The following is a 13,767-nucleotide window of genomic DNA, read 5'->3' on the forward strand; positions in this document are numbered from 1 at the left end:
AAGATTAAGTATAATATAAAGATCTATTAAGTAGTTTTAAAGGCATTTAGTAATAATTATAGTAATTAATTTTAATTAATTAGATAGTCTATTATATTTTTATTATAATTTATCTTAAAAAGGTTAAGATTTTTGTCCCGCTCGCTTATCTATCCCGCTCGCTTATTGTATACATTAGTTCTTTATTACTAAAAATTATCTGCAGATAACCGCTTAAGCGTAGGTAAATCCATGGCCCCAAGGAAGACCCAGAGGGTTCACGACGCTAAAGTCGCGCTCATGAGGGTTGCCCTGGAAGTTACCCTTCTGCGTAGTAAAGTTCTCAATCGTTCCTAGGTTCTTGAGTCTTCCCAACAACTTCTCAAGAACACGGTAACCCGAACCAGCACTATATCCGGGAAGTTCATGGCCCGCAAGCTGAACCTCATACCATGTCAGACCACGCTCCTCACCCCACTGTCCAACAATACCCTCCTCACTGAGTCGTCCGCCGTTGTAGTCGATGTGGAAGGGGACGTAGAACTGCTTGTCCTGGGGATACTTCTGGAAACCCTTCTTGCCGTTCCAAGTGGCGTTCTGGATGGCGAAGAGAGTTCCGTTGGGAGGCAGGAGGAAGTCAAGACGACCGACTCCGATGATGGTGTTGTTGGTGTGCTCGATGACGCGCTTGAGAACGTCGTTCTGAGCTGGGGCGAGGGAAGTGTCGCTGCGGTTGGAGTTGGGGTCACCGAAGCCAAAGACCTTGTTGGGAGTGCATTGATACCATGTCACGTCGGTGGGAGCGTTGAGGGCCTTCTTGACGTCTGTGCGGTTAAAGTAGACCTGGGCACCGGGAGGAGAATAGTCACCCTACACTTGTTAGCACTGGTTTGCAGAAATGGTAGAGATGAGCTTACCTGGTTGACAATGCCGAGCTGGCTGTAAGGATGGGGGCAGGTATCAGTGATGTGATAGATGTTGAAGCAAGGGTTCGAATCAAGAGCAGCGGAGTAAGCCCAGTCGAAGATATCACAAGTATAGTTGCTCTTGGGATTCGTATCGGCATACGGATCAGGCAGAACAGGGAACTTCTCCTCGGGCGGAGGGAAAGTTCCATACTTCTTGAGATACTTCTCATACCCGCAGTGCTGATGGGTCCATCGTAGAGCATTCATGTAGGTCTGGTTGAGATAGAACAGGTTCGACCAGTACTCGATGTACGGGTAGATGACAGCCTGCTGCTGAAGAGTGCCGTCACCGATGATAGGATCATTGATAGCCACGCCTCCGAGCTTGTAGTAATCGTCATCGTTGGCAGTGATGAAGGCATCGGCGATGTAGGGGACGTAGTAGCCTGCGTAGGATTCACCAGTGATGTAGGTGGTGGCGCCCTTGAGCTCAAAAGTGTTGATAAAGTTCTTCCAGAAGCCGATGAACTGCTTGCCGAGCTCAACTTCGTTGGTGATGTTGGGCTTGCCTTGGCTGTAGCCTACACCGACGGGCTGTTCGATCCAGATAACGTTTGTGCTAGTCCTGTTAGTCAAGCCACGATTCAGAGATAAGCGTGAAACTTACAGGTTGGTCCAGCTGTAGGTGTTGGGCACGGGGGCGAGAGTTCCCTCTTGCCAGAGGAAAGGACCGTTCTCGGTGAGAAGACCACTAAGCGAACTGCAGCCAGGGCCACCGTTCAACCTTAAAAAAAGTCAGCACTACTCTCCAATCAATCAAATAGACCAAGACCTACCAAATGACGACCTCGTCTCGCTTAGCCTTGGGGTTGGTGCTAGGGAAGAACCAAAAGTACAACTTGCGCTCCTCTTTAGGATCCTGAGAAATCGGGAGCAGTCCAGCATAGGACTCTCCAACGTCGAACTTGACCTCAGGAATAGCAGAACCGTTGACAACAAACTTTTCAGAATGCTTGTTCAGGAACTTGCTCTTGGATCGCTTCTCAAAGGCAGACTCCTCCGGGGCGACCGGTGCAGCAGCGCGCCTCTCATCGTATCGGCGAGGATGCACGCGATTGAAGGCGTTGATGGCATCCTTGTTGAAGGCAGCCTGGGACAGAGTCCCAAAGGCCAGAAGAGTGCTGATCAGACTGAACCGCATTCTGGAAAGACAGTACAGTTTTGGTCGTGCAGAGACGATCAATTGGTCATGGCGGGGAGGTTCTTATAGCTATACAGAGCATAAGGGCCTTGCATGAATACTGCGTCATGGATAATCTGATGTCACAGCACGGAAACGCCGCACTTGCACCATGTCAAGGATTATCGTTGCATAGCCCAAATGTATGTACAGATTGACCGGTAAGAACGGCATCGTACATACAGCAGCATCCATGTTGTATCGGGAACTGCCTCACTCGGTACAAGTGTGGAGAGCAAAAGTTCCGCCCACAGACCTTCCTATCCTGGCGAGCTCTCTTCTCCAAAAGCGCAGGGATCTTTTGGCTCTTTTTTGGAGGCGCCGATCTTGATTTCGTTCAGGCTTAACGGCACTTCTACCCCTCATTTTGTCTTAGCCACTGCTTGTTTACTTGAGAGAGTGTGTGCTAGCTTCTAATCGTCATCGGCCGCTACAAAAGGACGGATGGGGCCTTGGGGTTACAAAATATCCTTGTAATCTTACGTGGAGACCTTATCTCTATAATTGAAACAATTGGTTCAACAATAGGGGATCTTTGTCTCGGTTAGACACAAGACGCATCCGATCTGCATAACGAGTAGTTGCTCCGTACTCTGGAAAAATACGTGATCGCTATCGTTGATAAGCAAGCCATTTGCATTCCTCCGCATGCAAGCCACACGCGAGTCTGACAAGCACTAACAAGAACGCCTCGCCACGCGTTCAGGCAGTCAGGCGACACCCTTGGAGATAACCTTCCCGAGGTGGCTGAGATCTCGACAGAACTTCTCGAACCAATACCGCTTGTTTCTAGCGCCCCTGAGGACGCCTCGGCTTCGCGACTCTTTTGTGGCACGATCGGATGTGAGGAGCCGTGCCGGTGCGAGGTGATACTCTGTTTAACGATAACAATAAGGTTAATGAGACTGGTTTCAAGGGCCCAGCCTCCCTTTTTTTCCTCTCTCTCTTTCTTTTGTGTGTCACTGAGTTTTGCTGATCGCGCCACGTGCTGACCGCTTAATTACTGCTTTCGCTATAGCCTCACTTTTTGACTCCTGTTAGTCAAGACTTGCCCGTTGCCAAAAAGTCAATTGAGCGTCTACGACTGACGTTGTGGCTGCTCGTATTCAAGCTGAGTTGGCAGCCAGGAAACAGATATTGACTTTTGAGTTAATTTATTATAGACAGAACTTATAGTGTTTGGTTCAATATTCCAAAATCGTTGTTTGAGAAGTGATAACACAAAAACAGGTCAGAAGGGAGGAATTAGAAACGCCATTGATCAATAGTTGAAGACCCTTTATTGAAATCGTGGCATTTGACGACAAAATTAGTTTTATCATTTCCATAATTCTAAATAACCTTAAATGCAGATCATAAACTATAGAACTATCCTAAGTATTGCAGATTAAAGTCTACTATAATGAGACATTGATATTAACGGTAGCTCGGTACTTTCATTTCTCCACTGGTCAATTCAACCAACTCTGGTCCTTAGTTGAAGGAAAAGACCGAAAATTTGAAAGTGTAGAGAAACCCTCTGAAGCTACCAGCGTCACCATGTACCAAATACTCGTTCATTGCACCGTGTTTCGAGTACCGGGAACCAAGCTTATCGTGTGAAGAGGCAGAGCTCTACTGATAAGATCAAAGGTCCAACAAGCATGATAACTGGACAGACGCGAACCATAATTCTGTTTCGGTGTAGACTCCACTGACGAGAGGTTGAGAGAAATAATGACAACAAGTATAATGGTGATCCACGCGGCAGTAGGTACCGCGTTTATATATTCCCATGCAGACTAGAATTCTAAGACTAACAGCATGTCAAGCCATCAAGATTACATTCATCAGCCCCACCTAAGACGGCCTCTTAAAGTGGACCTTCAACTCCTCCCAACTATGCTTATTATAATCAGGCTGCACCTTCTTACAAGTCTCCAACCCCCAATCCGTAATCCCCAACATCAAACTACTCTCAAACATAAACGCCATGCTCCCCTCTCCAACCTTGACAGGCTTCAACTCCGCATTACTCGCCCTCTCATAAGAATCAGCATCCGGCCCATGTGCAGTCATGATGTTGTGCAGACTAGCACCTGCTGGCTGGAAACCACCGCCGGTCTTGGCATCGTACTGTCCGCAGATTAATCCCATGAACTCGGACATAGTGTTGCGGTGGTACCACGGCGGGCGGAATGTGTCTTCTTGCACGAGCCAGCGCGGAGGGAAGATTACAAAGTCGGCGATGGCGGTGCCGGGATGGTCAGATGGGCCGGTGAGGACGGTGAAGATGGAGGGGTCGGGGTGATCGAAGGATGTGCTGCCGATGACGGAGAAACGGCCTAGGTCGTATTTATATGGGTAGACTGTGACTGTCAGCAGATACTCTCAAGAAGCCAATGCATATCTGTAACTCACATCTGTCAATGTTAGCTTTGAACAGTCAATTATGGGGAGAGATACTCACTTTCCATGCCATGCCACCACATCGAACGGGGTATGTCCCTGCTCCGCAACAAAAAGCTCATTATTGAACTTATTCAAAATCGTCCAAGTACTCTTCGTATCCTCATCAAAATCCGCGACAGGGATCTGAAAGTCTCTCGGGTTCGCCAGACAGTTCGATCCAATAGGTCCCAGCTCTGGCAGTTGAAAGTGTCCCTGATACAGCTCGAGAATATACCCTCTCACCGGTCCCTCAGGTAGCGTGATCCTATATCTCACTCCCCTAGGAATAATAGCAATCTCATTCGGTCTCACGAGCAATCGTCCCAGTTCGGTCTGGATATCCAAAACTCCATGCTGCGCAACGATGAGCATCTCTCCGTCAGACGAGTACATCGCTGTGTTGGCGTCCATGTCCCTTCCCGCAGCGAAGACGTAGATTCCAAGACCGGACTTAACAGTGGGATCGCCTGCGCCGGAGACGAGCTTTAGACCACGAACCCAATCGACGTTTTCATCAATGTCGAAGGGGTCCCAGCGTAGTTGCTGGGGCTCATAGTTCAATTTTGCTTTAAGAATCGGGGATGAAGGATCACTGAAGCGTTTGTACCTTGAATGTGAGGCAGAGGGGAGGATGCGGTACAGCCATGTTTGGCGGTTCTCATGCCTAGGAGCTGTAAATGCTGTACCAGAGAGCTTCTCTGCGTACAGGCCATAAGGAGGCTTTTGGGGTGAGTTTGCGCCTATAGGCAGCGCTCCCTTGATAGACTCAGATCTAGCTCCATTAGCCACTTTCACATCAAGGCAGACCGGGACTTACTCGTGGAACGAATCAAAGCCATTGAGGTACTCATACTTCTCAGGCGTCGAAAACTTGGTAACAGGCATTTTCACAATAATCAAACCACAAATGTCATGCTCGGAATAACAGATAAGAAATCTTTATCAATCAGTTCTTTCTGCTTTATTTAACGAGCTTTTTCGGTCCAAGCCCGAGTTCCGAGTGGTTGATACTTCCCGACCCATCCGACCCTTCTCGGAAATGATGGAAATTTCCGAGACGACCCCGCGATCAAGATGGTAAATTGTTAAGCATCACGACATTAATACAACTTTGCAGCGCGATATAATGATCTCAAATAGAGGGGCTTTTATTTGCAGAGGACTTAAAAGGCCGGTATTGCCACTAAGGATATTTCCTTGTCAAATCGTGGTATCATTCTCAAAGTCTTACTCGAAATCGTCCAAAATGTCTTCTTGGCTACCTATCCCTTCAAAGAGCCACTTCTCACTGGTGAACATTCCCTTTGGCATCATTTCAACATCCGCTGAACCAACGCACCGTCCTGCAATCGCAATTGGCCAACATGTTCTTGATCTATCAGCCTTTGCCCAAAACAACGGTTTCTCCAAACTAGCTGATTTCCCCGCCGATCAACTAAAGGTCTTTTCTCAAACTACCCTTAACGACTTTGCTGCTCTTGGAAGACCCGTGCACAGAGCTACACGGGCTTATCTCCAAGATATCTTCCGCCAAGAAACGCCATATCCCGAAATCCTCAAGGATAATGAATCCCTGCGAAAACAAGCTCTGATTCCAATTGGGGATATTCAGTCTCACTTGCCGCTTAGTATCGGCGACTATACTGATTTCTTCGCTGGGCGTAACCACGCTCACACCGTAGGTACACTCTTCCGCGGTGCTGCGAACGCCCTGCAGCCTAATTATAACCATCTCCCCGTCGCATACCACGGCCGCGCAAGTTCCGTCGTGGTATCAGGAACACCCCTCCACCGTCCTTGGGGCCAAGTCCTGCCTAACCCCCAAGCCAAAGAGCCTGTGTTCCAACCTTGCGCAAGACTTGATATTGAGCTGGAACTCGGTATGTTTATCAGCAAGGGGAATAAGCTCGGCGCTCCTGTTGATGTGAATAGTGCGGAGGAGTATATCTTCGGATATGTTCTTATGAATGATTGGAGTGCGAGGGATATTCAGCAGTGGGAGTATGTTCCGCTGGGACCATTCAATGCAAAGAACTTTGGAACGACGATTAGTCCTTGGGTTGTTTTGGCGGATGCTCTGGAGGGTTTTAGGGGGAAAGGACTGGAGAATGAAGTTCCGCCGAAGAAGTATCTCGACGAGAAGAGAGAAGACTCAATTCTTGATATTAACCTTGAGGTTTCCATTACCAGTAAGTCATCTTCCAGCCTCATTGAAATAAAGATACTAACAGTATGTAGCCGCCAAGGGCAACAAGACAAAAATCACCCAAGTCTCATCCCAGAACCTTCTCTGGTCCTGGCCGCAGATGATCGCCCACCATTCCGTGTCCGGATGTAACCTGCGCACAGGAGATTTACTCGGTTCAGGCACGATTTCTGGTCTTGAGCCCGGAACGCAGGGAAGTCTTCTTGAGCAGACCATGGGCGGAAAGCAGTTTGTGAAGTTGGAGGGAGGAGAGGAGCGAAAGTTCATCCAGGATGGTGATAGTATTACTATCACGGGTTGGTCTGGTACTGCTGAGGATGGGATTGTTGGATTTGGGGAGTGTGAGGGCACTATCATTGCTGCTGTTCCGAGGGATTAGAGAGGTTGAGGAAGGGCTTAGGTTGTTTAGACTATAGATTTTACAATTGTTGTTTGAGCATCATTTTATTGCCTGCAAAGTGATGCATGGAAACTTCTGAGACCCTGCCCTTTGACTTTATTATGCCATCAGACTATCGTGGGCCAATAAATGTATTATTCGCGGTCGGGAATTGAGCTGAGACCTTACAGCAGCAAAGAAAGCTCCGTCGTTGATCACGAAACCTCCTTCGTGCCATCATGGCAAATTCGTCAGGCGTAAGAATATTATGATTTTCATATCTCGGATCAGAACATGGCGGAATCTGAGGTGACTGATTAGTCTTCTCACGCCTATACAATTTTCTCAAAAACTATATCCACAGGACACTATCCGGACCAAGTGCCGACATACTTTCCCTCGTCGTATTTCTGCACAACAGTGGAGCCAATAATCCCCCCGGAAATCTCAACTCGAATTCCGACGCAGCTGCTTCATATAAACCTCCAAACCTCCAAATACACACTTCTGAATCTCTATATCCGTACTTCCCTCTTGACTCCACCAACTCCACCCACCACTCCAAATTTCACCATGTCCGGCAAAATCACACGCGTCACGCTCTTCAAGATCCCCAAGGCAGAGGATCAACAACACCTCATCGATCTCTACAAGCAAATGCCCCAAAAAGCCACAAAAGTACTCCCCTCCCAAACCCCCCAATCTTTTCCCCTCTAACATTTCAAAGGACGGAAAGCCATACATCGTCTCAGTCCAAGCTGGAAAGGCAAAAGCAGACCAGCGATCCCAAGGCTTCACAATCGTGGCTATCTCGACATTCGCATCGCAGGAGGATTTCAACTATTATGATACACAATGCACTGCGCATCTTGAGCTGAGGACCTTTGCGAAGAGTGTTAATGAGGGCGTGGCGATGATTTACTTTGAGAATGAGATTGTATAGTTTAGAATAAGATTGTTATATTAAGCCTTGGAATCTCATGGATATATCCTTCCCTTGCTCTGCTGCCATTGCGTACTCTCCCTCTTCGCTGAATGTGCTTGGAACGGGTTGTAAGAATTGCTGCCCTTCGCCAAATGCGTTGAAGAGATTGAGGAGTGATTCGCTCATTTGGAACATATCGGGAACTGAATTCGCAACGTCTGCATCACCAAACATCATGTCGCCGAAGGAAAAGGCTTCGTTTTCAGGCATTGCCATGGGGACGTGCTCTTCAGCGTTGACTTCGACTTGCGGAACAGTCTGCTCATTTGCAGCCCCAGTTTCATCATCTTTTCGAGGCTCGCCGTCTTCGCCGTTTTGAGGAAAGCCAAAGGTGTTCATTCGGGGAATCATACCGCGAATACTCTTCCAAAGTCTTTTGCTCACAATGTTATGTCGTGATAATCCTCGCACTAGTTCAACGCCGTCTGAGAATGTGCGTTTGCACGGCACGGAGAAGATCTCTGGGGCGTGACACACAGCCAAGAAAATAACTGCCAGAGCACTGAGTAGAAAATAGTTGAAGACATTCTGCTGTCGTTTGTAGATATCCGTCGTAGCATGCAGATGAACCAGAACTTGGATAGTATCCTGCGCTATATCGACTACCAACCATGCATTCTGTGGATTCGAAGCTATGCTGGCCGTGCTCATTAGGTGATGCCGATAAATGAGAATACGAGCGTAGTTGCCACGGAGGTATAATAGCGCCCGCAGACGATGTGGCAGTCGAGGTTGAGCTCGTGGTGCAAGACCAAGACGAGGATGACGAAGTCGCAGATGCGGTGGAATAGAGTCCAGCCAATCTTGAGTTTTCAGATCGAGAATAGCAGCTGTATCGTCGGGGATAGTTTGAGAAGCTGAGCCAAACGGTGGAATGGCCTCCCAGATTTTAGAGCATAGTTGACCATATCCAACCATACACTGAAGATACAAATACTCTTCATCCTATTCTAATCAGCTTAGATCAATGTCTCTCACAAACAAACTTACAGGCTTAGGTAATTCTGGATCAACGTCCTTATCAACCAGCGCAAACGATAAACTCGTTCCAAAACTCCATCGTCGATCAAGCACGTACACGCACCAAAACACACGTGTCGCTAAACGGCGAGAATCCGTGTCTTTAAAGTTATCCAAAAGGCTCCTCTTTCGATGAAGGCCCATTTCTAGAGCTTGCCGTGCTGCTATGCCGATAGAGCGCCAGGCTAATAGCTCCTCGCCTGCGTGGAAGTAGTATATACTCTGCTATTGTCAGTACCCTTCCACGATAGCAAGGGATGAAACTTACCAGCATTGCCAAAAGCTGAACTTCCTTCAAGTCAACCTGCGGACTCAGAATGCTCGATACATTCGTCTGCACTGAGTCTACAATCGCTGTCGCTAACTCAAGCTTACTCGGCTCCTCGAGCAGAATTCCCGTCGATATCGCCACCTTTGCAATATCAATATCCTTACTGCTCACCCTCCCCTCATCCTCAAACCCACCACCACGAATCGCCTGTAGTATCTCCTTCGACTGCGCGATATACTCCGCGATGTCGATAAACGGATACACCGACTCGACCTCCTCCTGGAAATTGACGAGATACTTTGTGATGTCACTCGCCGTGCAGCAGTGCCAGAAACTTAAATCATTAATGGAGTCCAGGGCTGGTTCGATTGGAGATTGAGCGCCGCTGGGAGGCATGGAGTCGAATTTCGGGACGCCCATGCGATTGAGGGAGCGTTCGCTAACAAGAATGCCGAATGCGGAACGCGTTGGACCGACGAATTGGGGCTGTTTGGGCATTTCGCCGCGGTGCGTGCTCGCGGGCGAGTGGGTTACTATGTTGTGGGATGATGCGGTTGATGCATCATGGGGAAGGGTTTGGTGTTGGTTCTGGTTCTGGTCTTTGAGCTCGCGGACGACGCCGACGAGATCTGACATTTGCTGACGAAGCTCTGATAATTGATGGTTAAGAGCTTGAATATTTTGATTACTGCTGATTTGTCAGTTCATTCTTTGAATACAGTGCAATACTTACTCATCGGGCTTCTCCTTGGTAGCTTGTGAACTCGTCGCGAACGTACACGTCAATCCACCGGCGATACATCTCTCACATGCGTTATCCTCTGAGGGAATACACTTGAGTTTCTTTTTCTTACAGTCATCACTACCCAAGTCAACACTTACCCATCAATCAACTCCATCACCAAGGATCTCTCACTTACCAAGCAACAGACGTGTATTTGCCCCTCTTACTCCGTGGAGCAGGTGTATCACCAACGCTCTCAGCATCGGCCGAGTTCCGCTTTTTCGGCTTTAGTACCGGGTGCTCTTCAGACATGGCGAACAGTACAACGATTTCCGAAAGGTCAAGAAGTCGACTGAGGGGTCTTGGATTGGAAATCACTGGTTAAAGAGGGTTTCTCGGAAAATCTTCCGAGGTTTCCGAGTCGGAAGACTAAATCGTTTGCGGGGTTGGATGAGCTAGACAGCTTCTGGACTGTGGGGTTACACTTGGCGCATTTTCGTGTTATGGAGGGTAGACATTGACTTTGGGATGGTATATAGAGCTGAACGTAATCCGTATTCCAAAAATCTCACTCACTAGCAAACAGATTCATCCAAGGCTTCATCATGACGATCGCTAACCTGCTTGTTTCGCTGAACAACCAAGTCCACGAGAACAAGGGCCAGTCCCTCCTCGTGACGCTCCTGATTGGCCCGCTGATCTACATCTTCATCAACGAACTCATTCGTCACAATGCGAGGATCAGCAACTTGAAGGGCCCTTCGGGGTTACCGCTGATCGGCAATATCTGGGACATTCACATCAACGCCGCTGAGAAATACCGCGCTTGGGCGAAAAAGTACGGTCCCGTTTATCAGATTCAATTGGGGAATATTCCTATCGTTGTTGTCAATTCTGCGGCCGCTGCGAGGACTATTTTTGGTGCGAATGCACAGGCTTTGAGCTCGAGACCCGAATTTTACACCTTTCACAAGGTAAGCATACTCTCAGTATCGATGATTTACAATGGAATTGCTGACGGTTTAGGTCCTCTCTGATACTGCTGGTACTACAATCGGCACTTCTCCCTACAGCGACTCCCTCAAGCGTCGTCGCAAGGGCGCTGCCTCAGCTCTCAACCGCCCATCAGTCGCTACATACGTCGATCATCTCGATGTCGAAACGCGCGACTTCGTCAGGGAGCTTTTCGAATATGGCAAAGGTGGCAATATCCCCGTTGACCCTATGCCCATGATCCAACGCCTTTCTCTATCTCTCGCACTCACACTCAACTGGGGCATTCGACTCAAGAGTCAAAAAGACGATCTTTTCTCTGAAATCACCCACGTCGAGGAAGAAATCAGCCGTTTCCGCTCTACCACTGGCAATCTCCAAGATTACATTCCTCTCCTCCGTTTGAACCCTTTCAACATGCACTCTGCCAAGGCAAAAGAGATGCGAAACCGTCGGGATAAGTACCTCACTGATCTTAATAACGGTCTTGACGAGCGTATCGCAAACGGGACTTACAAGCCCTGTATTCAAGCCAATGTGATAATGGATAAGGAAGCCAAGCTGAACAAGGACGAACTCACCTCAATCAGTCTCACCATGCTGTCAGGCGGTCTTGACACTGTTACTACACAGGTTGCGTGGTTTGTCGCGTATTTGAGCCAACACCCTGAGATTCAGGAAAAGGCTGTCTCGGAGATCAGGAAGTTTTACAGTGAGAAGCAGCCCATGTGCGATGAGCAAGATGATCAGAAGTGCGAGTATATCGTTGCGCTTGTGAAGGAGTCGTTGAGATATTACACTGTCCTGAGACTTGCGCTGCCGAGAGCTTCGATTAGGGATATTGTCTATGAGGGCGTTACTATTCCCAAGGGAACTGTTGTTTTCTTGAACGCTTGGGCTTGCAATATGGGTATGTCTCCGCTCCCCTCGTTACCCTTGTGTTTGTATATGTACTTACATTCGGCAGACGATCAAGTCTGGTCTGATCCCGAGGTCTTCCGCCCAGAGCGATGGTTCGAACAGCCCGATGCTCCTCTCTTCACCTACGGCGTTGGTTACCGCATGTGCGCTGGCTCTCTCCTCGCCAACAGAGAACTGTACCTTGTCTACATGAGACTTCTAAACAGTCTCAAGATTGAGAAGTCTGACGAGGTCGACTGCCATCCTATTACTGGTAGCTTGGATCCTACAAGTCTTGTCGCTTTGCCTCGTCGATACAAGGCTATTTTCAAGCCTAGAAACCCTGAGGCTTTACAGAAGGCTTTGGCGGTTGAGAACTAAGTGGGCTGTTGAGGTTGGCAGGTGAAGTGGATGCGACGGGTGCCCTTTTTGAGTCTGTTAGATGGGCTGTGGCCTTGTTTCGGTTATTATTGCATGGTGATATGGATCCTTCTGGATCATTGAACCCCTCTGTTACTTGTAGGCGAAATATAAATAACAAAAGTTAACGCATGTATCTTTCTATTCCGTTCCCTAAGTTCTACCTCTCAACCTCTTATCTTCCCTGGCCTATTTCAAGTCAGTTTTACTGCGCAGCCCTCTCGACAATCTCCACAATCTTAGGTAGAGTCTTCTCACTCAGAAACGGACAATGCCCAGCCTCTATCTTCTCCACATTGACCGCATCCCCCATAGCTCCAACCATAGCTAACTGTCCCTGCACAGGAACAGTGTTATCGATCTCACAGACAACATAGGTCTTGGGCACAGTGATATCCGTCGCGACAAATTCGGCCGGTGTTTCGAGAGACGCTGTGCTGTGATTGACACATTCGCTGATTGCCTTCTTGGCTACTTCGGGAGTACAATCGTTGTAGAAGGCATTTTGGGCTTTGTCGTTTAGATAGCAAATATCGTCCTGGGAACATGTTAGCAGTATTCTGGACCCGATGTCAGGCTTTGCGTAGCTTACCGTCCTATCGAGAAAAGGACCATGTTGGCCTCCAGCGGCAGACAACAGAGAAAGACCCTTCACCGGTAGAGCAAACGCTGCGATATAAACAACATGCGAAATACCCCCAGAAAGACCCTTTGCCTCCCGTTCATGAACCTGATAGCCTTCAACGGCGGCAGAGCCCGGAATGCCTCCGTAGCTATGACAGACCAACACGATCCGGTTGCCTTCACCAAGGGCTGGCTGGAGAGAATGTCGAATAGCCTCAACATCGTCTAGATGGGTTTTTCCTTTGATGTTTTCATCGTTTCCGGCCGTGACATTGTCGGGTTGAAGAACTGTGAAGCCCTTATCGGTCAAGGACTGCACAAGGCCTTTGTAGTGGCTTGCGCGATGCCAAGCACCTTGGACGATGGCGATGGCGGGCTTTTCCGATGTTGTAGACATGGCGCGATATAACGATTTCTTTGAGACGCCTCAGTAACGGGGAACTAAATGGATGGGAGCCAGTATTTATAGTTGAGGGTCAATGTCAGCACTATCACTCCCGTACTAGCTACTTCTCCATCAATCTTAGTCCCTTCCTATTGCAGGAAAAGGTATCTCATTTGCAGCCTAGATTAACTCCATCTGGTGTTTTGGCTGACCGTGCTGACGAGGTGAATCCTGTCAGCGATATCGCCCAGGATAGCAGCGGCAAGTCCGCTAATGAGCGACTAAGCTATCACTTGCAATGCA

General features: G+C 48.4%; 7 protein-coding genes; 3 read left to right on the forward strand and 4 right to left on the reverse strand.

Moving 5' to 3' along the window:
- Positions 1-213: 213 nt before the first annotated feature.
- FFUJ_12960 (putative serine-type carboxypeptidase F) lies at positions 214-2,088 on the reverse strand (the record flags this gene model as incomplete). XM_023575589.1 has 4 exons in its annotated part: positions 214-849; positions 897-1,506; positions 1,555-1,671; positions 1,724-2,088. The coding sequence occupies 4 exons, from the start codon at positions 2,086-2,088 to the stop codon at positions 214-216; spliced, it is 1,728 nt and encodes a 575-aa protein (XP_023428876.1).
- Positions 2,089-3,966: 1,878 nt separating this feature from the next.
- FFUJ_12961 (probable homogentisate 1,2-dioxygenase) lies at positions 3,967-5,442 on the reverse strand (the record flags this gene model as incomplete). XM_023575590.1 has 3 exons in its annotated part: positions 3,967-4,475; positions 4,668-5,329; positions 5,375-5,442. 3 exons carry the CDS (start codon positions 5,440-5,442, stop codon positions 3,967-3,969), a joined length of 1,239 nt encoding a protein of 412 aa, XP_023428877.1.
- Positions 5,443-5,803: 361 nt separating this feature from the next.
- Positions 5,804-7,142, forward strand: FFUJ_12962 (probable fumarylacetoacetate hydrolase; the record flags this gene model as incomplete). XM_023575591.1 has 2 exons in its annotated part: positions 5,804-6,746; positions 6,796-7,142. The coding sequence occupies 2 exons, from the start codon at positions 5,804-5,806 to the stop codon at positions 7,140-7,142; spliced, it is 1,290 nt and encodes a 429-aa protein (XP_023428878.1).
- Positions 7,143-7,715: 573 nt separating this feature from the next.
- Positions 7,716-8,085, forward strand: FFUJ_12963 (related to stress responsive A/B barrel domain protein; the record flags this gene model as incomplete). XM_023575592.1 has 2 exons in its annotated part: positions 7,716-7,820; positions 7,870-8,085. The coding sequence occupies 2 exons, from the start codon at positions 7,716-7,718 to the stop codon at positions 8,083-8,085; spliced, it is 321 nt and encodes a 106-aa protein (XP_023428879.1).
- Positions 8,086-8,120: 35 nt separating this feature from the next.
- On the reverse strand, positions 8,121-10,454 carry FFUJ_12964 (uncharacterized protein; the record flags this gene model as incomplete). XM_023575593.1 has 6 exons in its annotated part: positions 8,121-8,133; positions 8,162-9,072; positions 9,118-9,369; positions 9,416-10,106; positions 10,152-10,280; positions 10,339-10,454. 6 exons carry the CDS (start codon positions 10,452-10,454, stop codon positions 8,121-8,123), a joined length of 2,112 nt encoding a protein of 703 aa, XP_023429590.1.
- A 293-nt stretch (positions 10,455-10,747) lies between these two features.
- On the forward strand, positions 10,748-12,416 carry FFUJ_12965 (related to O-methylsterigmatocystin oxidoreductase; the record flags this gene model as incomplete). XM_023575594.1 has 3 exons in its annotated part: positions 10,748-11,116; positions 11,169-12,045; positions 12,103-12,416. The coding sequence occupies 3 exons, from the start codon at positions 10,748-10,750 to the stop codon at positions 12,414-12,416; spliced, it is 1,560 nt and encodes a 519-aa protein (XP_023428880.1).
- Positions 12,417-12,660: 244 nt separating this feature from the next.
- On the reverse strand, positions 12,661-13,476 carry FFUJ_12966 (uncharacterized protein; the record flags this gene model as incomplete). XM_023575596.1 has 2 exons in its annotated part: positions 12,661-12,993; positions 13,048-13,476. 2 exons carry the CDS (start codon positions 13,474-13,476, stop codon positions 12,661-12,663), a joined length of 762 nt encoding a protein of 253 aa, XP_023428881.1.
- Positions 13,477-13,767: the final 291 nt, after the last annotated feature.

This window comes from Fusarium fujikuroi, chromosome FFUJ_chr04 (genome assembly GCF_900079805.1).
Source record: "Fusarium fujikuroi IMI 58289 draft genome, chromosome FFUJ_chr04".
NCBI lineage: Eukaryota > Fungi > Ascomycota > Sordariomycetes > Hypocreales > Nectriaceae > Fusarium > Fusarium fujikuroi.